This window comes from Phaenicophaeus curvirostris, chromosome 27 (assembly GCF_032191515.1).
Source record: "Phaenicophaeus curvirostris isolate KB17595 chromosome 27, BPBGC_Pcur_1.0, whole genome shotgun sequence".
Lineage (NCBI taxonomy): Eukaryota > Metazoa > Chordata > Aves > Cuculiformes > Cuculidae > Phaenicophaeus > Phaenicophaeus curvirostris.
In genome coordinates, this window is record NC_091418.1 from 74,203 (window position 1) to 98,009 (window position 23,807).

General features: G+C 44.7%; 3 protein-coding genes and 1 long non-coding RNA gene across 6 annotated transcripts in view; 2 read left to right on the top strand and 2 right to left on the bottom strand.

Annotated features, from left to right (window-relative positions):
• Positions 1-23,807, bottom strand: part of IKBKB (inhibitor of nuclear factor kappa B kinase subunit beta) — a 229,314-nt gene that overhangs the window by 13,271 nt on the left and 192,236 nt on the right. The window lies entirely within an intron of this gene.
• Positions 654-14,717, top strand: PLAT (plasminogen activator, tissue type). Of its 3 annotated transcripts, none has more exons than XM_069877377.1 (14): positions 654-747; positions 6,115-6,216; positions 7,052-7,091; positions 7,498-7,629; positions 8,066-8,179; positions 8,531-8,705; positions 9,269-9,360; positions 9,618-9,792; positions 10,129-10,214; positions 10,609-10,804; positions 11,232-11,368; positions 11,457-11,597; positions 12,644-12,792; positions 13,633-14,717. In XM_069877377.1, the coding sequence occupies exons 2-14, from the start codon at positions 6,136-6,138 to the stop codon at positions 13,789-13,791; spliced, it is 1,677 nt and encodes a 558-aa protein (XP_069733478.1). In that variant the 5' UTR covers positions 654-747; positions 6,115-6,135; the 3' UTR covers positions 13,792-14,717. The 3 variants fall into 3 exon arrangements, with proteins under 3 accessions (XP_069733478.1, XP_069733480.1, XP_069733479.1); XM_069877378.1 differs by lacking the exon at positions 654-747 and adding an exon at positions 1,958-2,664; XM_069877379.1 differs by lacking the exon at positions 7,498-7,629.
• On the bottom strand, positions 14,700-23,311 carry AP3M2 (adaptor related protein complex 3 subunit mu 2). The gene is made up of 8 exons (XM_069877382.1): positions 23,008-23,311; positions 20,686-20,857; positions 20,085-20,222; positions 19,466-19,551; positions 18,808-18,941; positions 17,740-17,947; positions 16,776-16,920; positions 14,700-16,374 (listed from the first exon to the last, which is right to left on the bottom strand). The coding sequence occupies exons 1-8, from the start codon at positions 23,278-23,280 to the stop codon at positions 16,274-16,276; spliced, it is 1,257 nt and encodes a 418-aa protein (XP_069733483.1). The 5' UTR covers positions 23,281-23,311; the 3' UTR covers positions 14,700-16,273.
• On the top strand, positions 17,941-21,627 carry LOC138731450 (uncharacterized). Its single transcript, XR_011339166.1, has 3 exons — positions 17,941-18,260; positions 18,763-18,964; positions 21,291-21,627. It is a non-coding gene; the product is annotated as an uncharacterized lncRNA (long non-coding RNA).

Below are 23,807 nucleotides of genomic sequence, written 5' to 3' on the forward strand. Positions count from 1 at the left end.
GAGTCAGTTTATAAAAACCCAGGTTTGTCCATTACTGCGCCAACCGCATCATCAACAGTTTTCATGACCCAGCCCTTAAGTGGAGCTCTAAATCTGACATTCGGACTTCTCTGCCACACCTTGATCACCACCTACCTGGTGGCCACACCAGGTGACCAGATCATCATTTTAGGACAGCTTCAGCAACACTTAACTCTTCAGTCCTCAACGTGCCATTCCTTATTTCTATCTAGGGATCCTTAGAAGTTTTGCTCATTGTCCCTACTTAACTTTAGAGCTCCTCAGACCATTTCTCCTCTGTTTGTGGCACGCTTCGCTGCACATGCAGGCCAGGGTCCCTCTGCCGAAGATTCTCCCTGGATGCTGTTCAGAGCAGAGCATACCGTGCTCTTGCTTGAAACAGGAGCTTCTCGGTCCGAGGAGGGATCCCGCAGCCAGGGCGATGCACCTGCAGTGTCTGCTCCTCCCCACGGGCTGTTCACGCTGCCCCCGCAGCTTGGGGCGTTCAACGGAGAGGAACCGCTTTGAAGAGTGAATCTGCTCTGATTTGCCAGGACAAAGCGAACGGGCTGTCGAATCCCGCCTGGCTCCCCCCAGGCAGCGAGCCCCGCTCCCGAGCCGAGTCCCCGCCGCAGTCTCCTCCCCCTCGGGCCGCGGCTGCAGCCGCTCGGAGGCGGCGGGGAGGACGGGGCAGGCTGGGCTGCCAAGGGAACAGCCGGCAGAATACAGAGGAGAAGCAACAAAAAGGTAGGTACTGCATTGCACCTGCCTCACAGAGTGCATTTCCCGTTCCGAAATCATTGACGTTATATACCGCTGACTGTTATTTTTCGATAAATCCCACGGCGGTAGCTGGCTGGGCTGTTGCAGCTCTGCTTTGGAAAGGATGCAGAATGCTGGGCAAAGCCACTTGCTTTTCGTCGGTTCAGGCAAGCTATTCCAGGTAAAGCGCAGAGCCCTAGGCTCGGAGCAGTTTGCCGGGAGGAGTCTTCTGGACAAAGAACCTGAGCAAAGAACTTGGAACAAAGGAAGCCCTAGGGACAAATATCCTGGCGGTAAGGAGAGATCCAGAGAGCCAGCTGTGAGAGGATGATTTATGGTCACCCTGGGAGGAGATCAGACTTTCATCCAGGCTCCCAGCCAGGATAATGGAGGGACAAAGACGGGGAGGACGGGTCTTCTCCATTTCTCCCTAAACATGCTGCTTTGAAATGCGGCCAATACCACAGGAGATATTGAGAATGATCCTCAAAATGAAGGCAGAGTTTGAAATATCCATTTCCTCCCATGCCTTCGAAGAATAGAGGCTCTTACTTTTTTGTTTTGTTTTTTAAATTATTTTTCCCCAAAGCAGGGGCCCGTCCACTGTTCCGTGCTGGATAGAAATAATCCAAGTCTGATATTCATCTGCTCGGACTAAAAAAAGAGTACAGAAGCAACTTCTCCAGAAGGCAGGAAAAGGCAGCAAGGATCTGCAGCCTTTTGCCTGACTTAGATCAAGATAGCTGTTCATCAGCCAGAAAGCTATCACTGCTATAAATTCAGAATCAAAGTGTTCTGTAAGGGACAGAACTAGGCCACAGGGAGGCATACGCCATGGAGAGCTACTTTGAATTTGTATTGGCGACTTTTTATTCAACTTTTATAAAATACTTCCCCTTTTTAGGTTTTATTCCACATCGGTAAGGTAATACACTCTCATTGCTTAGAAGGGCTGTTATTAATAATAAATTAATGTGAGATATGAAGTATTCCTGCTGCTGATGCTTCAGCAAAGAGATAAATTGAGGGTATCGTATATCTTTATGTCCTACTGTACCTGGAAGTATAGAATCAAAATGCCAGAACACCACATCTGGGCCTATGGCTTATTGCCAGAATGTTTTTGATCAGAAATAGTGAGAGCAGAAGGCACAAACCATTAGGAGAGCCCTAGCAGAATGTGCATTGCTTGAAGGTTTTTGCTTGGAGTCTCGTAAACATGGAATTTCTCAAACAGCCATATGGTTTCAGTTTGACAAGGCTTATCACTCGGAACATTCCAAATGACTGGCCCAAGTTGTACCTTTCCCCGAAACTGAAAATAAACATCTGGCAACATCTGTTACCAATTTTCCCTGTGGAGTGGGACAGCAGCCACCAGGGATGGACAGGCGTCCCCTCAAGGAGAGGAGAAGGGCTGCAGCATTAGGAGATAAGCGAGTCTGAACAGGCGCAGCAGAAATAGGTGAAGGAGAGGATGTGGCTTCTGATGCGAGACAACTGCAGAGAGGCTATCTGCCATGAAGACTAGAATCCACTTGTATAGCAGACTGTATGGGATAAAATGGATTATAGCCATGATCTTAATTAAAACATGTGGATGCTTTTAAAATAGGGATGACTCCTTTCATGTCAGCCTCCAAGATCAAAATGCCTTTTTTCTTTAATTTAAACAATGTTTTCACTCTTCACCCTGAAAACTATGGTTTCCTGCTGGTTTCAGACAGACAGGAGTTCCCCAAGATATTAGTTGCACCAGCTTTGCCACTATGTCCTCCCATATAAGCCTCCAAAATCAGATTTCACCAATGTTGCCTTGTTTTGGGGACCTCAGAAATGAGGTCTCAAAAGTTCTTTACAGTGCTTCTCAGAGAGAAATTCTAACAAAGCAGCTCAACTCTGGTAAGTAGTTTCACTGAATAAATCTTTTCTTAACTAAGTGTTAGCTAGCAGAACGTCATTTCTTAAAGCCGTAAAAACTTCAGGCCTTGTCCACAGATGGTAACAAAGATGACCAGTGGTACTGACAATTGGCAAGTTAAAACCTTGCTGCTATGGGATTCAAAACACAAGCCTGCATAGCTCCAGTAATGAGCTACAGCTGCAGGGAGTAAAGATAACACACAGTTACAGCGGCAACCAAATGGCTCATCTCTCTGATGGCTCAGTTCAGCTCATCCACTGCAGCTTTGGGAATGCTGCTGCTTTAGTTCACATTCAATTGAATTCAACGCTTATTTGGAAATCACTTTTACAGCTTTTAAAAAGGCTTGTTATACAATGCAGAATGCTTCCTAAGAGTATGTAAAATGTATGCTGCAAAATCTACATACTAACAGAAATCCCCGAGAGATGCTCTGGTTTACAAGGACCTCATCCTCAAGGTGTGACCTAAAGACAAGACTTGGAGTAACTGAGGGTCTTGGCAGCTGTTCCTGTCAATCTTTTCAGTTTGACTTGCAATTTAAGCCTTCCCTTTGCGCAGATGAGAAACCACAGTCTAAACTATCCTACTGTACTCTCAGTTCTACTTCAGAGACTGCAATACTCATGCTTTTTGCTTTTTCTTTGAACAAATCTTTTTAAAAATGAACAACCCACAAACAAACTCTCTCCCTTCTTTAGCCTTTAATCCCAGTTTATGACTCATTCATCTGTCATACTCCAGTTTTACAAGCTATTAGCCGGCTGCCTTCTCTGGCTTTATATAAACAAAGTCTAAGTTCCTAGTTTCTGGAAGTGGTAGTTTTCTCAAATAATTGGGTTACCTTTCTACTTGCTCAGGGATGATATAACATAGATAAAAAGGTGATAGACTGGGAGAGAGAGCAGTCCTAGAGACTGGGAATGAAATTATACCTGCTTGCCTGCTGCTTTGCCTCACTCCCAGCTCTTGGTTTTTATGGGAGTCGATGTATCTTTTTAAAGGAAGAAAGAAAAGGGACCTCTGGTGCTGGTCTTGTTCAAACCCGCGTGTGTGTGTGTGTGTGTCCGTGTGTGTGTCTGTCCCATCTACATCACATTCTCACGATTCATCATCTGAGCCATCTAGACTGACTGCTAGAACAGTCTCGTTAGCACAGAGGATCAAGCTAAATCGTCTCACACTGGTGATTGCTTACACCTTGTTCAGTAGTAAAAAAGAGCTACTATTACTGCATACAGGAATAACTATTACTTTTCAGAAGAAAATTAGGGTTTCAGTTCAGGAAGCCTGTGATAAAGTTATTTGTCTTATCGTAAGAGTTCAGATTACATAATAATGACAACTTCAGTTCTTAGAAGCTATTACTCTTCTGCAAAAATCAATAACAACTTCCCAGTTTTTAATTGATGTATTGCTATTTAATGCCATGTTCTGATAAAGTCCCATAGGCAGTAAGTTTCTAAATTTCTGGCACTGTTATAATCACGTGTATCCATCTTGCTCATTTCGGTTTTCTCATGAACAACAGCCTCCTCACCCCGTAACAGAGAGTCCTGTTGGTGTACCAGTAAGTCCTCATTTAAAGTCCTCAAGTCCAGCAGTGTTTCTAAATATAAAACAGAACTTTGGTAGCAACCAAGCTCATGCTGCTAAGGTCAGGCTTTACTGGAGTTCTTTTACATACATACATACATATGACTGATCTGTTACAGATACTGCAAGGTCACCAAGATGAAAAGGATGGGCAAAATACGTCCTCTGGGGGACTTTTCCTCCAGGGCCAGAAGCCCACAGCAAAGGGCATTGCCTTCATAGGCAACAGACCACCTCAGAAAGTCCTTCATTGCTTAGGTCTGTCACATCCACTGTATTTTACTGCTGTGAGGAGGTGATTAGAAATGGCATTCAGTGCAGCAAGGAAAAAAAAACCATGTTGCTTAATTCCAGTGGTAAAATTTTGTATACACTCGAGACTACACCGTGTTATGAGCATGGCCCCACTCCTCAGAATTTTCTCTCTTCCCAGCGGCTGCCCTAAAGCAGTCAGCAGTAACACAAGGTGCTCGGCTTTGCTGAAAGAAATAGTTTTTCCTCCTTTGTCAGAAAACAAACTGGGGGAGGGGCAGCCAAGGCACAGGATGGTAGCATCTCCTGCCACAGTCAGCGCGATAGAAATCTAAACACATGCTTCTGCCAAGAAACTTGCCTGCTCAGGGCCAGACAGAAATACATTTTGCTACAGTAGGAAGAAATACAGATGCATCACAGTAGCCAAATGTCCTTCCTATGGCCAATGTTCCTATCCTGTGGCCAGGTCAGAACAGCAATTTCACCAGGCAGGAAATTAACATTTGATGAGTGAAGAGGGAAGTACATTTTTCAAAGTAAATAACATGAATGTAGGCAGAAATCCAAATTCATCATTAACCCCAGCCACACCATACCAGCCAGCGATCTCTCAGAGGAGATCATTGAAGATTCTCTCCCAAGACCACTGCTGCAGGAGACAGACGATGTAAATCAGTCTGGAGACTGAAGCAGAAACTCTTCATGTGGGATAGAAGAGGGCTCTGTCCAAAATGTAAAGCTGCTGAAGGGATTAGAGGGAATAAGATGTAGTTGTGACTGCATAGAAATGACACATGGAAAGAAATGCTGCAATGAATAATGAGCACGCCAGCTCAAAAGACAGTGGGCCAGCCAATTGCCATCCTCTGGCTTTTCAGCAAGAGCATATGACAGCAGCAGAAACTAAAGGCTAAGCTGGGGAGAAGCTGTAGAAATATCGAAAATCAAAGATATAGCAGTGCTGTCTCCATCTATCATCAACCAAAGTCTCCTTGCCAACGCACCCTCTATTCAAGAGAGAAGCCCTCACTCATCCAAAGAAGCAGTCTATGCAGAAAATGCAAATCCTTTTAAACCGTTGTTATTGTAATCAGGCTGACCCTTCAGCAGATTGTTGTGCCCTTGCAAAAAGACATCTTAGGTAGGCCTCGGAGACCTGGGTCTCAACACTTTTCAGTCAGCATTATACTCTTTCATTAGACAAGTCCACCTCTCTAAAAATGCACACAAAACTGTTGGCTCCCAGAGACCTTGGGCAAGACTTGAATATTACTTCTCTCAGTGTTACTCCCTAGGAAACACTCTCTGGGTTTCCTCCAGACCTAACAGAGTGTGCTTTAGCTTGCCAGGTTTTTAAGTTTATCAAGTAAAAGCACACCTGGTTCCAGCCTGGCCATTTCCCCTGTCCAGGGACACTAGACTGGCTCGACCAGATGGCTAAGAACTGCAGAGTAGAAAGTGTGTTTTAATGTAACATAAATTTTCATAATTAAAAACCTTTATTGACATTTATGACCTTGAACTCCATTCACACCATAAAATGCCTTTGTTAAACATCTTTCTTCTTGATTCTCTAGGTAACTTGAGGTTTGGAGGTGATGTGGAAAATGCTCAGAATGGAAGGCAAAGTCCCATGTCTCCTCCTGCTAGTGGGAGCAATCATGACTGTTCAATGTCAGGTAAAAGGCTAATGCGTCAGATAATGCTCTTGTCATCCTCCTGCATTGTTAGCAGTACTTCCTTACCATTGACTCAGCTGTCTGCATCAGACAGAAGGAGAATGTAGTTATATCACTGGAAACCAGAGCAAGGAAAACCATACAAAGTAGTTTACCTCTCAACTTGGACCTCCAGTACTGTGCTATCCTGACTGGTTTTCATTTCAGTAAGCAAGACTCCTCTAAATCTTCTTGGTTTACCTGCTCACTGTGACCTTTCACTATTAGCAAGAGTTCCACTGTGACCACCCTTTAATTTTCCTTCTATTGCCATCACTTTCATCATTACTCCACTGAACATGAATGGTTCCTGTGTCCCCTCACTTTAAGCTTCACATTTCACAGCTTGAGTAAAACCTACACAATTCTAAAATGTTCAGTCTCTTTCTCAAAAAACTGCTATCCTAGTCTTCCCCTTTCTTTTTATGTTATTTTTGCTCTTGTGGCCTGATCAAAGAAGCTTTCTCACTTGTTTTCTTCCTTAAAACTTTATCCAAAATATTTTATTTAATTGGCTGCAGGAGACATCTCTCTTAAAGGTAATCAGGCTATAATACAAAGGCTTATGGGGAAATGCATGTCAATGAGTAAAACTAACTGCTTGTTCACATTTACTTCTTTGTAAATCAAAGATTTACAATTCTCGGTACTCATGCTGAGGTACTATTTTTCACTGTGCAGTCTGACAAGGAAAGCAGACAGACCCTCAGAGCTCCCCTGATTTTTAAGGCCTGAGGAAGAGGACTGGCTCTTTAAGAGAGCAATTACTCACAGGATGAACCTTCTTTGCTTGCAGGGCTTACACATGCGTTTCAGACGGGGAGCCAGATCTAGAGGTAAGCCAGGCAATCTACAACCTGGAGCTTTATGAACACAGGAGGGGAAAGCAGATGATGCTGAGGGAACAGAGCCTGAAAGCTGTTTCTCATGGTTATCTGGATGAAAGATTCAGAAGGCACAATACCAGACCGTTAATACCATCCATAACTCAAAGAACAACGTTTTCCCCTCCCTTGACTGTTCTTCAAAGAAAAAGAGACTGGTCAGTAGTGGAGCAGTACACCCAGCAACACAACAGTGAGAAAGATGGGACAGTTGTGGCCTGAGAAGGAAAAAGGGCAGCCCATTAGATCAACGCTCCTATCACAGATACTTTTCTCCTGGAAAGAAAAGGAAGATCTTTTGCTCAGCCAGGTCTTTTCCCTGTATCTCTAAAAGAGGATTTCCTTTCTCCAATTACAGCTGTTTGCACAGACAAGTCATCTGGAGAAATGTACCAGCACAGGGGGACTTGGCTGAGGCTCTCAGGGAGCAGAATAGAATACTGTAGGTGCGACAGTGGTCAGAGTCGCTGCCACACTGTGCCTGTCAGAGGTGAGTATGAAGAAGAAAAGGAGAAAGGAAATGGTGGAGGATGAGAGATTGCCTATCTGATCATCCTAAAGAACTCCAGTCTCAGGGAAGGAGTTATCACACAAAAATTTGGCTTGAAATAGACTAGGATAGAAATTAAAATACTAATATATACTAACTCAGGCAGGACTAAGCAGGAGTGGCAAGAGGCTGAGGAGGGCTCCTAATACTGCATATGGAGAGAATGGAGCAAAGGAAGAATGTAAGCACTACACAAAAAGACTGTAAGAACATGACGGTAACAGGTAGGCAGGGGAAAACAGAACAGGCTAAAGGAACCTGACAGGAGAGGAAAGAGAGAGATACATTGCCAGCTTCTTACTTTTGTGAAATCTAACAATACCTCCTTACTTTTGCGAAATCTAACAATATTTCCTTACTTTTGCTTATTCCACAGCCTGTACTCGAAATAAATGCTACAACGGGGGCCAGTGTTCACAGGCATATTATTCCCCACAGCTTTTCATCTGCCAGTGCCGCCAAGGTTTCTCTGGGAGGCAGTGTGAAATAGGCGAGTATACCCTGTGACTCTGAATGATGCTACTGGTTTTAGCTACACAGTACAGAAGCATGAGGTACCCAGGTGCTGCTGCTGTATACGAGGCTCTCTGTTAAGCTGCCTCTTTTTATTCTAAGCTAATACTAAAAAGAACTTTTCTGAATGACACTTGGGCTCTTCTCAGTGTCTCATAATAAAACTAAATTTTGAAGCTGGAGACATTTGTGTATACTTGCAGTCTGCCTAGTGAGGCATTTTCACCAACTTACTAGACAAGACATCTGGGAGCCAACTTTAAACAGAACAGAGACCGGGGAAGCAGTTTGTGGTGCTGTCCTTATAGTAACTTTTCCTTTTTTGCAGATACTGAAGTTAAGTGCTACAAAGATACTGGAGTAACATACAGGGGTACATGGAGCAAAACAGAGAGCGGAACTGAATGTTTAAACTGGAATAGCAATGGCTTGATGGACCGGACATACAGCGGCCAAAGACAGGACGCTGCTGAACTGGGACTGGGTAATCACAACTATTGCAGGTGAGGGGCTGACGGCGCACAGGTCAGAGCTGCAGGAATCGGTCCATTCTGACAGCCTGGAGTAAAGGAATGGCTGTTTGCAGCTGTCTAATACTCTGCACAAGTACAAAGGTGGCACAGCCCAGGAGCGGCAACTGCAGCTTCTGTAGACGTGTCTGAACTTCACATCTACCAAGGCTGGGTGCTTGTGACAGACTACAAAGTGCATACATCTCTCACCCCATTGTCTTTCCTTCGTGCTTTCTCAGTGCCCAAAACTCCCTTTGTAAGCCACTTTCCAGCTGCTCCAGATCCTGCTCAAAACTCTAAAAATATAGTGCTTCCTGCACATGAACTAACCTGCACAAACAAGCTGTTCCCTCTTGGTAGCTGTTGGGTGTCTCATCCTCACCTCCACATACTCCACGTTTTTATAGTGAAAATAGGAATCCAAATGACTTCTGATGGTTCCGTCAACATCATCACTGTGGAGCAGGATTAAGTTACCGAGCTAGATGCAGCTAGATTAGCTATGGCTAATAACAATAGTTTTATAATGATGCATAATATCATAACTCTTTCAGAAACCCAGATGAGGATTCCAGACCTTGGTGCTATATCTATAAAGGGGGAAAGGTCATCTGGGAGCACTGCAGTGTGCCCTCGTGTTCCAAAGGTACATGCAGGGGGACAGGGAATGAACTTGCAGCTTCTGTGATTCACTGCATATCTAAGGGTTCTCTGTGGACTTGTGCTATTTCTATAGCCTGAAAAGTTGAGACTCTCATGTTAAATCATGTTTTAGCTTTTAATACTTAAGACACAGAGACTAAGAGAAGTATAGCTAATATATAGATGCCTTAACAGAAATCACAGTTAGGAACAGCTGACGGGCTCACATCCATTGGTTAACATGCAGCTTTCTTATTAAAGTTGGGAACATCAACTGCAAATCTGGAAGAGGAACTGATTACCGAGGCAGCCACAGTGTTACCAGCTCCGGAGCTACCTGTTTGAGGTGGAATTCTCGAATCCTTGTCAACAAATTGTATACTGCTTGGAGAAGAGATGCTTACCAGCTGGGCCTTGGTAGTCACAATTTCTGCCGGTATGTGGTCAGTTATAGAGTATAGAAACCCTCCCCGAACTTCCTCGTGGTATTTTTGAGGCAGGGCTCATCTTTCACGTGGGTTATTAAAATGCAGGAAGTACATTACTGCTGGGAATGAAGCTCACTGACAATAGTAATTTTATTCCACCTGATCTATCTATGTTTCTCTAACACCAGACTCTCTAAATGCAAATTCCACATGCCCCCAGGGCCCTCTGTATCTCTAGAAAAATCAAAAAGAGTACAGTCAGTGTGCAGCCTGCCATGTTAGGTCTCTACAAACTCCCTACAGATCTGATAATACAAATAGCTCTTCTCTTTCCTGTGCTGCAGGAATCCCGACAGCGATAGCAAACCCTGGTGCCACGTACTGAAAGGAAATCAGCTGACTTGGGAGTACTGCAATGTGCCTACTTGCTGTAAGAATCTCGGCACTTCCAATTCTTCTCTTTCTTTGAGGCATTACTGTTCTGCATGTCATTGGTGTTAACCTCCAGCCTCTTACAGTAAAGTAAGAGCTGGGAAAAAGAAAGCTTTTTGGAGTGGAAAGAGATTCTGTGGCTCCACTCTCACCGAAGTGCCTTTCCTCTGCCAGAAGGGAAGATTGCAGAAATGGAGGACAGAAAAGGCAGGGTTTCCTTCCTGTATTTTTCAAATCAAAATACAAGTTTCCTAGGAAACAGGAATGAGTCAGATCCTGAACAGTTCATGCTAGGCTGCTGCAGCATGCACCGACAACTAACAGTCTCTTAATTCAAAGTCAGAGCAGGAGTGCCTCAACAAAAAGCCTATTTCTGGGTTTGTTATCCACAGCCACCTGTGGCTTACGGCAGCGCAGAGGACAACAGTACAGGATTAAAGGTGGCTCCTATGCAGACATCGCAGCTCACCCATGGCAAGCAGCCATTTTTGTGAAGTATCGCCGGGTACCCGGAGAGCACTTCCTCTGTGGAGGAATTCTGATCAGCTCCTGCTGGGTTTTGTCAGCTGCTCACTGTTTTGAGGAACGGTAAGTTGAGGATTCGGTACTGTCTGGGGGTAGAAAGTCTGGAAATTGGAAGCATCCAGAACAGCTTTACTGGAACGGTAAAAGACTTGGAGAAAAGCTCTTTATCCCAGCAAGTAATTTTGCACCAAAGATTATAGAGTTAATTGTGCTGAACATTACAGATAGGCATTTATTGGGCACACTAGCAGCATGGCATTAAAATACCACAGCAGAATATCAAATAGCTGAAGAACAAAGTTGTCAATAGAGATGCAGAGCCATTTGAGACTTGAGAACAGCAAGGGGCTGGCAGATGAGCTTTGCTATGATGGCTGTAAGCAGTTAGTGCAAAACCTAAGGCAAATAGGACACTTGAGGTCAAACTGCCTGGGTGATGCCAGGAGCTCCAACAGCAGCCTTCAAGGGGAGAAAGACTCTTGTTCTTCAGCTTTAGTACAGATCAGCTGAAGATCGTGCTGGGTAGGACTTCCCGAGCCACTCCGGAGGAAAATGAACAAAGGTTTCAAGTGAAGAACTACACTGTGCATCAGAGATTTGACTCAGAAAATTTCAACAATGATATTGGTAAGAACTTTTCTGAGTGCATGACTGGAAAGGTCACAGTTGACTCAATTCTGTGGTCATTGAAGAAAGGATTTTTTTTCCTGTTCAGCTCTGTTGCAGCTGAACTATGATGCAGAAGACTGCGCTATTGAAACAGACACTGTCCGTGCTGCCTGCCTCCCAACCCCAGAACTGCAGCTGCCTGACTGGACTGAATGCGAGATCTCTGGTTATGGCAGAAATGAAGAATGTAAGTAGAAGATACTGAGTCCAACATTTAGGTCTCTTGCTTTATGTGTGACCACTGGTCTTATATGGGCTTATTTAAGCACTACAAAACTTGTGCTTGAGTGGGAGATACAGAAAAAACACATTTTGCTGTAATTTTTCTCATTCAGGCTAACCTACATTTAAACAAAAAAAACCCCAGCTCTTATTTTACTGGCACTTTCTACTGACTTATTTTTATTCTCTAACTTGTAAACTCTTTGAGACAGCAATTGGGAAGCATCCATCATAACAAGACCTAATCATGATTTGAACTCATAGGGTTTTTGGAACAGACTTGAAGATATAACATAGAAGTATAGCATAAGGTGCTTTAAAAGCTAGTCCTCAGCATTGCTTACAGGAAGCACAGGATAAACTCTGAGAGGGAGAGGATGCTGCAGCTGTAATTAGAAACTAGACTGAAAAACAACAGTCCTGCCAGCTTTCAGCTCTGGGAAATGGAGCTATGCAGGAGAATAAAACCAGCAACCAAAACCAACAAACAACAAAATCCCTTCCATTCCAACACAACACAAGCGTACATTCCTGTCCAGATACTCAGTATTGTGTATGACAAGGCACCTGAGTATTATTAGCACAAAGCTAATACTAAATGCTCAGAATCCTGTTTCGTACACTTAGTGATTTTCATAGGCCTTTCCTGTGTCTTCATTTTGATTGATGTAACTGTGCAAAGATGACTTATCCATCCAAGAAATCCAGCAGTCTTTTAATTTGGTGCCTACAAAAACCTCCTCAGCAATATTCTCTCTCAACTAGATTTAAGCTGTTCTCACTAGCAAAGCAGATCCCTCAAGAATTAAAAAAGACCCTTTGGCAAGGAAATATTGGTTTAGCTGCACTCCCAAACTACTTCTGTTTATTCTCCTCTCAACTAGAGAAACCGAACTGCAATTATTTAAAAGTGTGTGTGTGTGTGTGTGTGTGTGTATATATATATACACACAAATACACATATGTACACAGACATATATATAGATATTTACGTTGTTGTTTTCTTCCCAGTTTCTCCATTTTATTCAGAGCACCTGAAGGAAGGTCACGTCAGACTGTTCCCAGCCAGTCGGTGTACATCACGATATCTGGACAATCGGACAGTTACAGACAACATGTTGTGTGCAGGAGACACGAGGCACCTCGATGATGCCTGCAAGGTAAACCCAATCCTGTTCCTCTTTTAGGTCTGTCCTTGAAAGTCTAAGCTAACCAAACCAGAAGCCTAAGAAATAATTTGAGGAAGTTCTGCACTTGGCCGCATGGAAGTTCTAGCAGACTTTTGTTGAACAGAACAGAACTGGCTCCTTTGTTCTTAATTCCCCATGCCTCACAGCTGGGAAAGCAGGCCACACTTATACAAGCAAACCAGAACAATACAGACTGAAAATCCCAAATATAGGAAATACCACAAAACTGATGGGGAAACTCCACCTCAGCAGCACTTCCTAATATTTTCTCTTATGTAAGAAAGCAAAGCATTCAGGAGAAGATCTGTAAGAGGAAAGGGGGTACCACTCTGCTGAAAAGAGGCAAAAAGAAGAATAAAGGCGAAAAGATGGTGGAGAATGAGCTACTGTAACACAAGGAGGGCAGACATTCAATCCACATCCTTTCCATTTAAACAGCTCTTCAGCAATTTTGCTTTACTGTTGCACACAGCAGTATAAAACTTTGGATCTTTATAGCTTGAATAGGAGCATTCCTCTTTGTTCATATCAACATCTCACCTACATTTCATAAATCAGCACCACACAAAGTTAAAAGCTTTAGTGTTATAGGGTTTTTAGTGTCTCTCCCTACAAGAGGAGCATTGAGGGAATGCGAAACACAAAAAGTAGCTTATGTGAAAGTACTGTTACTGAGAGCTCTTGAGTTGTGAGCATACTACATAGCTCATTTCTGTAGACTCTAATGCACCATAGAAGCCAGTGGGGGTGGGGGGAACAAACCAACCAAACAATAAAGGAGATTGTTACTAACCTTCTGCTTATCTGTAGGGTGACTCTGGAGGGCCTCTGGTCTGTATGAAGGATGATCGTATGTATCTAATTGGAATCATCAGCTGGGGAATAGGCTGTGGCCGCAAAGACATGCCTGGCGTTTATACAAATGTGAATCGTTACCTTGACTGGATTCAGGACAACATGAAACCCTGAGAGAGAAGAATGAACTACCCGCAGTGTTCTGCCTATGTCCTCGCAGCTTCCTTTTGTGTGCTTTAAGGATGCTGACAGGGCTTCCTGTTTGTCCAGATGTTTGTGACCTTCAGTACAAGAGGAAAACAAACTGCAACGCGTGTGAACGGCACATTCTCAAATTACTCTTCTTTCCTTACTACAGGTTAGCAGAAGCTAACACTGCTCCCTTCGTCCCCAAGCCTTCTCCCTGCATCAAATCACATGAGTATGAGTCAAAATAAATGTTGGGCCAAGAGAAAAAAAACAAGAGAGAACACCATGCATCCCATAAGCAGCTATGTTGTTATGGAAATGATTGTGAATTGACGGCAAAAGGGACAGATTTAATTTCCTGAAAACTTCATCTTCCTACTCCTTATTTGGCTGTAAATTTGGAAGACAGTGCAGTCAGGCTTAAGCTCTGTCCTTACACCATTTTACTTTGGTTACTTAAGCTGGTCTGAGCTTGACTCCAAAACAAAGAGCAAAGCTGTAGGCATGGACTGCTTATATCTATATCAATATACCACTTGCTTTTTCCGTACGGAATGAACTCATTAACTGAGTCTGAGCTTGACTCACAGAGCAAATCCAGAATGGCATGCTTGTTAGGACATTCTATTCTCCCACTTGCTTTTCCTCCTGTTATGAATTAAAATTTTAAATAAATACAGAATTGGTAAAAAAAACCCCAAACTTAACAACAGCCTTATCTGCCACAGAATCAACACATTACTTTTTGAGTACTAAATTTCTATGCATTATCATCTGATATGAAAGCAAAAGCTTTCTTTAGCGCAGTGGGAGAGAGCAAAGGACAAGCATGCTGGTAGCAGTTTTAGCTGCCTGATAGATTTACAAGTAAAGATTGAGTCAAATCACACAGATAATGTGTAAAAATGAATTTTATTAATGCCCTTGCTGAAGGTTATCTTTGCACTGAACATGCTCAGCAGTAAAGCCACTTGCTATGGCATTCATCAGTTGCACCGGAACTTGCGACTCCACAAGCATAATGCCACTCATCCACTGCAAGTATCCATCACATGAAAACCAGAAGGTATGTTATCCTTTATTTAGGGCCACAATGTTCTTTTTGCAAGCGTGACCTGTGCATGCTGGATTCCACAGCAACCTGACAGATGCCACAGTCACATGTACAACAGCTTAGGGACAAATTCTGCTACCACAGAGAAAATACATTGGCATCTAGTGGCCAAAGAGCACATTACAGACAATACAGAACAGTGCGGATGCATCTCATTTCATATTTATGCTGTACAGAGAGATGCAGTACAGGCTGGAATGGGCAGATGCTGCCAGCTCCTGCAGAAGAGATGGTCCCAGTGAAAAATCCAGCATACACTTGAATCCACCTGCACAGCAGCTGATTGGTACAGGAAGTGGAATGAGGTAGGACAGCCAGAAACACTATAAAGGTACCAGGATACAACCATCTCAAAAAAGACATCAGTGAGCAGGACAACAGTAGTATCACCTTGATTTGTAATACACAGGCAGAGTCAAAACGAGATTCCAACAAATTACTAAGTTAGTGATTGTCTAAATTTAGCCACAGCACTGACGCTATGTCTCCACAAAAATTTTCCACCTCTCTGTCTCTTCCTTGACTTCCCAAAAACTTTAAGAGAATCCCTACCTTCAAATACTCTCAAAATGAGAAGATAAGCAGAACTACATTCAGATGTCACCGCCCATCAGTTACAAGATCACATTACACTCAGCCCTTCACAGGACACCATACTAAGACTAATGGATTTATTGACGGGCTTCCAGTCTGTCTCCAGAGATTCGAGACCCTCGATGAACATGACAGCTTATAAAATATCTAGAAAAAAGCATCCATTTCTTCCCTTCCTCCCTCAGCATCACCATCTCCAATCTCAGGTTTCTTAAATTCCTGTCCTGGGTGGGATAATCTACCTTTTCACTTCTCCTCCCTGTCCCTGTGAGGCAGAGTGGTTAAATGATCTTTCTGCTGCCAAGAACTATACAGCTCTCCAGCCTGGAAAAGGGCAGACACAAGACCATCACACTGGAGTTAAAGTTCACAGAAATTCAACTTTGTATCATCTACAAAGGGATAAAAACCAACCAAAATATAAGGAAGAGGAGTTACAAAAGGCAATAAATACCTAGAATTTCCTTTAAGACAGCAAAATGAAAGTGATACAAGCTTACATAGCTGACTCACTAACCCCCAGGGACCTGAACACCTCTCCCATCTGCTATTGTTCCAAATACTTCAGACACAGCAAGGGATGAGATGGTTTCGGGTCAACCTTACTTGCCATTGTTCCAGCACCCTAAGCCCTGGCCCTCCTGCTCATGCTAGTACAGGCAAGGAAGCAACCCTTAAAGATGGATGGGGTAAGAGGCTGCATCCAACAGCCTAGGACAAGAGAAACAGGGAAGTGCTCTTCCTCACTGTCAGGATCCTCTAGGTTCGGACTTGGAACTTGCCAGCCTTTGTCATGTATTTTATCCCCTTGAAGGGCTTATACTTCTCCCCATACATGTCCAAGCGATTCACCTTCAGTCCTAAAGGCAAACAAATACAGTATAAGACTGACTGCTGCCACAAACAAAGCAGACAGGCCTTCAGCATAAAGGAACAAAAGAGCATAGGGAAAATTTTAGCAAGCAGTAAAGAGAATGGAGAAAGTTGACAACTGCTGTCAGAATCATTCTTTATGAATGCATCCAAACCCTAAAATTCTTTATAGGTTTGTACGCACAGAACACAGGGAAATGTAGATAAGCCGTTTCACCGAGCACCAGAGAGAACAAATCCATTTATCTTTAGTCAAAGCACATGATATTTGTAATTGAAGAACATATTTCAGATAGAGTGTACTTCAGAAGGCCTCCAGAGCTACTTTAGTGACACTGCAGACTGAGCACTGACACAGCAGAGACTGTATTACCTGACAGTCACTTACCAGATATAGCCAGCTGCTGAATTTTAAACTGCAGGTTAATAGTGGGGTTTTCATCTGGTTTTGATGTCCCAGCTTGCAGGCTCACAGTCCCCTTCAAGCTTGGCAGCTTCTGGGGGTTTATCTTTCCCACATCCCATGACAGCAGCTTCAAGGGACAGAAAATGCATCAGTGAAACAGAAATGCCGTAACACCCTCTAAAGAAGAGTCCCCTTCCAATGACAGCTTTTAACGTTTCTTTATGGAAAAGGTTTTTGTCTTAGTGTCTTGCCTTTCGTATTGGACAGACACAGTGCAAGCTTAAGGAGCAGCTGCCTCAGACCTCTGTTTTCCCCTTTCTCTTTCCATGAGGATTCCCAAAAGCCTACCATGAATGCTATTTCCACTGCTTGTGCTACAGGCCCCATTTCCTATGTGTAACAGTGACAAAAATAATGCAGAACTGCTTCCTTTCCAAGTAGCTGAAGCAGTGTTGCTCTTCTGTGGGTAAACCAAAAAACTTAAGTTTGCAATAAGAAAGGAAGTGAACCCCAGGGCACGTGGGACTAGCCAACAAAACCAGAACACCCCAAAACAAAACAAACCTTATTAAGCAACCCAATCCCTCAGTGTTTACAAAGGGTCAGGCCTAACGTGCAGTACTAGACATGACAACCTGATATGCAGAAGTCTGTAAAGCATCCCCCAGACTAATGCTTCATCACACATCACCAGTTTATGGGTTTTCTGCACACACCAAGGAAACAGAACTACAACTCACACAGACACCGAGCTATTTTTTGTGAGGATTAAGACAACTTCTAGTACACAATTGTCCAGGAAATGTTCTTGCCCCAGAAAAATATACTACCTTCAGAAAGCAATATTCAAGGAAACATTCACGTATGCATGAACAGCTCAACTTCATTTGCTGAAAGGTAAAAATGATTACAAAAAATAGTAACTAATTTCTCTCATTCCTCTCACCTTTGTAACTGGATCAAAGGTATGTGTTCCCTGAGAGGGTGTGAGGGTCATATTTAAGACACCTTTTGGCATCTGGCTTGTGACCATCACTCCCTCTACAGTCTTCCCCATAGTCTGCTTCGGCCCCACTGTGATCTCAAAACGTCCCAGCGAGCTGCTATCACGGAAGCTGATGTTGTGTTTAACATAGACAGGAATTGCCACAAGACTAGAATAGAGAAGTGAACAGAATGTCCTTGTCAATCTCCTCCCTTCATCTTTGCCTTTCCTGATGCAGTCCTTGCCTTCTACACTGGAAACTAATCTACTTAAAATAGAAGTAAATCCTGTGCCCATTTGCTCAATCTAAGAGCAAAGTCAGAATCCTGTCCTCAAGTCTTAATTACACTTTTTTCAATCAAAAGTATCTTAGTTTTCTACCTCTCCACAGGACAGGTAACTACAATCAATATAACAAGAGGACTAAGAAAAGGATGAAGAATGCTTTTGCATGTTCCAACCAAGCTGGCAAGTAGTTCCAGGTATCACAGCAGCACTTGAACTTCATATCTGTGCTTTTGATTGGATTTTGCACTCCTTTTCACCTCCTTGAGATAAGTCTGACTAAGTCAAACAAAACGCTTTAGCATCTGTAACCCAAATTAGCACACGGTAAGCTGCTTCTAGAAAATGGAGCCAACAGTGGACAAGAACTTGTGGTTCTAGTCAGGGAGAGATCAAAATGCAACAAGATTATCAAGCTATCTTGGTTTATTCTTAGAAGTTTTTTATAAACGTAGGAAATCAACAGCTTGATTAATCCCTACTGCCTAATTCTCCCCCTCTTTAGTCTGTTCATCTGCTATCAGCCTTTGAAAAATGATGGCTGACCAAACAGAGATGATGGAATCACTGCTCCAAATAAGGAGAAAGTGTGTGGCTTAAAAAAGAAGTGCAAGTTACCATGCACCTTTACTTCATTTGGCCACCTGATATGTAAAAACAATACTTTTTTTTTTTCTTCTTTTTTTTTAAACTATCCAGGAAGATCCCAATTTTGTAATTCATGGCACTACATTCATCACTTACTTCTGAGCACTGACGTGGTAGGAAAGCAAGCGAAAGTTTCCATCGGGCGGAATGAATGAGAGTATTCTCTCTGACTCCCAGCGCTTAAAACGCACACATGGATGAAAGCTGACATCATCCAATAACCGAGGGTTCTGAAACAGAAGAAAGTCACAAGGTTAGTGGAGGCAGTACTGCTTAAAATAACTTCTGCTTCTTCTCAATCTTCTGTCCATGAAGGGCATTCAATACTTTCTGCCTGCTTGCAGGTATCTATATTCCAACATGTTAAACTATTTGATGTTGTTTTGTCTGTGCGATGGCAGTACCCAATAACCTCTTTCCCATGTTAGAATATGTAGTCATGTCAAATAATTACGTTAATATACTCATAAAAAAGACAGCCCTTTAGGGTACCTGCTGAAGCACTACTATCTCCCAGAAACTTAATCACAGCACACATTAACAGTACTCTTAAAGAACCTGAAAATAAAGACTTTAGGCTCAGAATTGCTGAAGTTCACTATGAGTTTCCATCGTTGGTTCTTTCTCTCTTTGTTTGGTATACCCAGGTTCTGGTATACTGGGGTCCATCAGCATGAGGCTGAGATCCTAGCAGCAGGCCTGGGAAATCTTTCTCAAAATACTACTTCGGTAAAGATACATCTTCGAGCTTTACCATAAAGGAGAGGGTAAGGTCTGGCATCCCAGTCAGCTTGACACAAGCATCAATCACCCCTTGGATTTCAGCAGTAATTGTGGAGCCTGCAGAAATAGAGTAAACACGGGACGTTATGTGAACCTGATCAAAAAAATCTCAGTGGGGGAAAACTACCAATGGGGAGGAGGGAATCTATTATCTTTATGAAATATTATGGCTCACTATGTTGCCAGCTCAATGTTTCTCTCGTTCCAAACAACTTCTAGTGAAGATGCATACAAATAAGAATGACTGATACCAGCAATGTCCATTTTAATGGCCAAACAACAGCTCCCAACTCTAAACAAGACTAGGATGCACAAAAGCTAAGGAGATAGTGCTATGCAATTTTCACTCACCTCCTATTTTCCCAATAAAGAATTTCTTACAAGACCTCAGGAACAAGAACAAGTGAAAATCTTTGTACCTGTCTAAAATTTTTGACTGAATAGCACTTACAAGCTGGCAACGTTCCAGAGTAAGAATAGGAATCGAGCTTCCCACACTTAGATGAGGGAGGTCTTCTTTGAAGATCTAAGTGTCTTCAGGCACTATCAGGACAAGTTACCCTCATCTTAGCCAGAAGCAGCTTCCATACCTGATTTGTCAATGATTGCATCTATCTCCTCAATCACATCAAAATATGCCTCATTGTTGGTGTATTTTACACCAGTACGTCTCCAAGGCACCACTGATAGCTGTCCAGTAGGAAGCTGGTCACCCACATTCGTGCTTCCTGGAAAAGAAAGGCAATAACAAGCACAAAAGTTAGACTCCGCTCCAGAACAAGTCCTTGGCTCATAAAACTTAAGTGCAGTTAATCCCTGAGACCCTCTGTCTCTTTGTAGGAGGTAAATTACTCTTTCAGATTCACTGTTTGCATTCTACAATTTACATCTCAGGGGGAACTGTAACTGAAAACCAAAACAAAAGGCTACCCCAACAAAATCCCCACACTAAACAAAGGACGTCATCTCATGCTGTAACTGGAAACGTAATGTGGCTGTTTCAGTTACAAACAAAAGTGCAGCTGGTACTGGATGGGAAGGAACCTCAAAGCAAAGCACCAACACAGGACTCTCTAAGGGTTTAGACTGGCACGGGATAGCATCAATTTTCTTTTCCCAGGCCCTAATTTACTTATGCAGGAATATTGCCACACTGCCTTCCCATTTTATCTACTGGTTGTTTCCCTGTACCTGTGATGGTGTTTACAACTGTTCGCAGGATGGTGGGAGGTTTTATCAGTTCCTTAAGAATATTAGACTCTGTTGCCAATGGGAAGCCATTGTCCAGCATCTCCTCCAGCACCTCGTAAACCACCACAACATTGTCCTTGATCATCACCTCTGAACAGACACCGAAATAATCCTGTGCAAAAGAAATAGTTACTCAACAACCTCTGGAAGAGAGTCTCGGTGATCGTTCGGTTCAGTGTCATTCCACACAGGAATAAACCAGCCCCTTCCTTGAAGAAGGTGGAACACCACTGGAATTCTGAGTATAAATGCTAGCCCATCAGACAGACTCAGCACCCCTCTGCCACCACCCAGCAGGCTGGCACACCACCACATCATCAGATACTCTTACGGCCTTTATGTATTACAAGATTCCTTTTTATAGCTCAGAGGTTTTTTAATTAGCACTTGAAAGTGCCTCAACTGCAACCAACTAAGCAGCAATTTTAGTAAGAAAAACATATATAGTTATAGAATATATATATAGAATATCGTTAAAGAATACTACGAAGTCTGCGTCTCCTTCATCACAGCAAATTTCACGACAAATTCAATTTCTTTTTCAGACACATCAGACTTTAACACAGGGCTGAGTCAGTGACAACACACTCATGCCTCATCTCCTCACAAAAACCGAGACCTAAGTGACTGACATTGCTCATTTTTTGCCTGCGCAGCCAAGCGGCTTCTGAACAGAGCAAAACGTAACTTGGTCTACCCTGGCGTTCTGGCTGCCACCTGGAAGCAAAGGCTCACATGACACTAGTCTGACCGAGCACCCACACGTCTCGTGATCTGGCACGATGCCGGACACAAGACATTTCAAAACCAGATGATGCAGCGCTGCTGTTGGCAGCAGGTGACATCTCTGCTGTCTCTCCGAATTGGCCAACCATCCTCTCAGCCACAGCACAGTGGGGACACGGCTGCTTGGGCCAGCAACTGTAAATTGCTCCTGTGGGAAGCAAATGCTCCCGAGAAGTATCCCCAGCCAAGCGGGCACTGCCCATGCCTGGTGAGAACTGGGACAGCTTGGTCTGGGCTCACAGCTCCCAGACTGGACGAGGCTGCAGAACGGCAACACCAACCTCATTCCTGAAAGGTCCCCTTCCTGGGAGCAGGGGTTGATCTAGAGCCCATACTCAGCCCAGGCAGCACCCCCAAGCCTCACAGGCGCAGGGCAAGCCGAGCAGAAACCTTGCTGCCACCGCCCTGAGGGGCTGCACAGAACCACCAGGTTGGAAAAGATCTCCTGGATCATTGAGTCCAACCATTCCTACCTGCCATTAAACCATGTCCCTGAGCACCTCGTCTATCCATCTTTTAAATCCCTCCAGGGATAGTGACTCAACCACCTCCCTGGGCAGCCTCTGCCAGGGCTCAATGACCCTTTCTGTCATTTTTTTTTTCCTGATATCCAGCCTGAACCTCCCCTGGTGCAGCTTGAGGCCATTCCCCTTTGTCCTGTCTCCCGACACCTGGAAGAAGAACCCAGCTCCCTCCTCTCTACAACCCCTTTTCAGGTAGTTGTAGAGAGAAATGAGGTCTCCCTTCAGCCTCCTCTTCTCCAGGCTAAACACCCCCAGCTCCCTCATCCGCTCCTCATAATGCTTGTTCTCCAGCTCCTTCACCAGCTTCGTTGCTCTTCTCTGGACTCGCTCCAGAGCCTCAACATCCTTCTTGTGGTGAGGGGCCCAGAACTGAACACAGGATTCGAGGAGCGGTCTCACCAGTGCCGAGTCCAGAGGGAGAAGAACCTCCCTGGACCTGCTGGTCACGCCGTTTCTGATACAAGCCAAGATGCCATTGGCCTTCTTGGCCACCTGGGCCCCTGCTGGCTCATGTTCAGACAGCTGTTAATCAGCACCCCCAGGTCCTTCTCCTGCAGGCAGCTTTCTAGTTAGTCCTCCCTTAGTCTGTAGCTGCACAGGGTTGTTGTGCCCCAGGTGCAGGACCCGGCATTTGGCTATGTTAAACTTTATGCCATTGGTCTCAGCCCAGCAGTCCAGCCTGTTCAGATCCCTTTGAAAAGCCTCCTTACTCTCCAGCAGATCAACACTTCCACCCAGCTTAGTGTGGTCTGCGAACTCGCTAAGGGCCTACTGGATCCCCTCATCCTGATCATTGATAAAGACATTGAACAGTGTCGGACCCAGAACCGAGCCTCGGGGACACCACTTGTGACCGGCCTCCAGCTGGAGTTAACTCCATTTACAACTCTCTGGGCCCTCCATCCAGCCAGTTTTCCACCCAGGAGAGGGGGCGCCCCCCGCTTCTCCGCACCTGGAAGGTATCGACGACGCGGTGCAGAAACTCGATGACGAAGAGCGGCGGCACCTCGCTCTGGATGACGGCGACGAAGAAGATGCGGTGCCGGTAGACGCTGAGCAGACAGTGGTGCGGCGTGGCGATCACGGGCGGCACGTTCTCCGCCTCCGATGCCCGCTCCTGCGCCTCGAAGAAGTAGTCGCAGACGGAGCGGCTGACGACGCTCTTCCAGTGCTTCTCCAGGAAGATGTCTCCAGCGGCGTTGATGAGGAACAGGCTGTGAATCATGGCGGCGGCGGCGGCTCCCGGCCTCCTCCCGCCCCGACCGGCGCCCCCGCCCCCCAGCCCGGGGAGCGCCGCGCGGGCGGTGACGTCACTCTCGCGCGCCGCGAGTGCCTGGGTGCGCGCGTCCCCTCCCCCGCAAGTTCCGCACGTGGCCCCGGGGACCCCGAGCCCCACAGCGCCGCAGCGACGGGCCAGGCGGGGCTACGCTAGGCAAAGGGAGGAATTTCTTCACGCTGAGGGCGGGGAGGCCCTGGCCCAAACTGCCCAGAGCAGTGATGGCTGCCCCCATCCCTGGAGGGGTTGAAGGCCAGGTTGGATGGAGCCCCTGATCCATCCCTGATCCCGGCCCGTGGCAGGGGATGGGACTGGAGGATCTTCAAGGTCCCTTCCAAACCATTCCATGATGCTATGACGTCCTGCACTTGGGGCACAACAACCCTGTGCAGCTACAGGCTAGGAGAAGACTGGCTAGAAAGCTGCCTGGAGGAGAAGGACCAGGGGGTGTTGATTAGCAGGTGTTGAGTCACCAT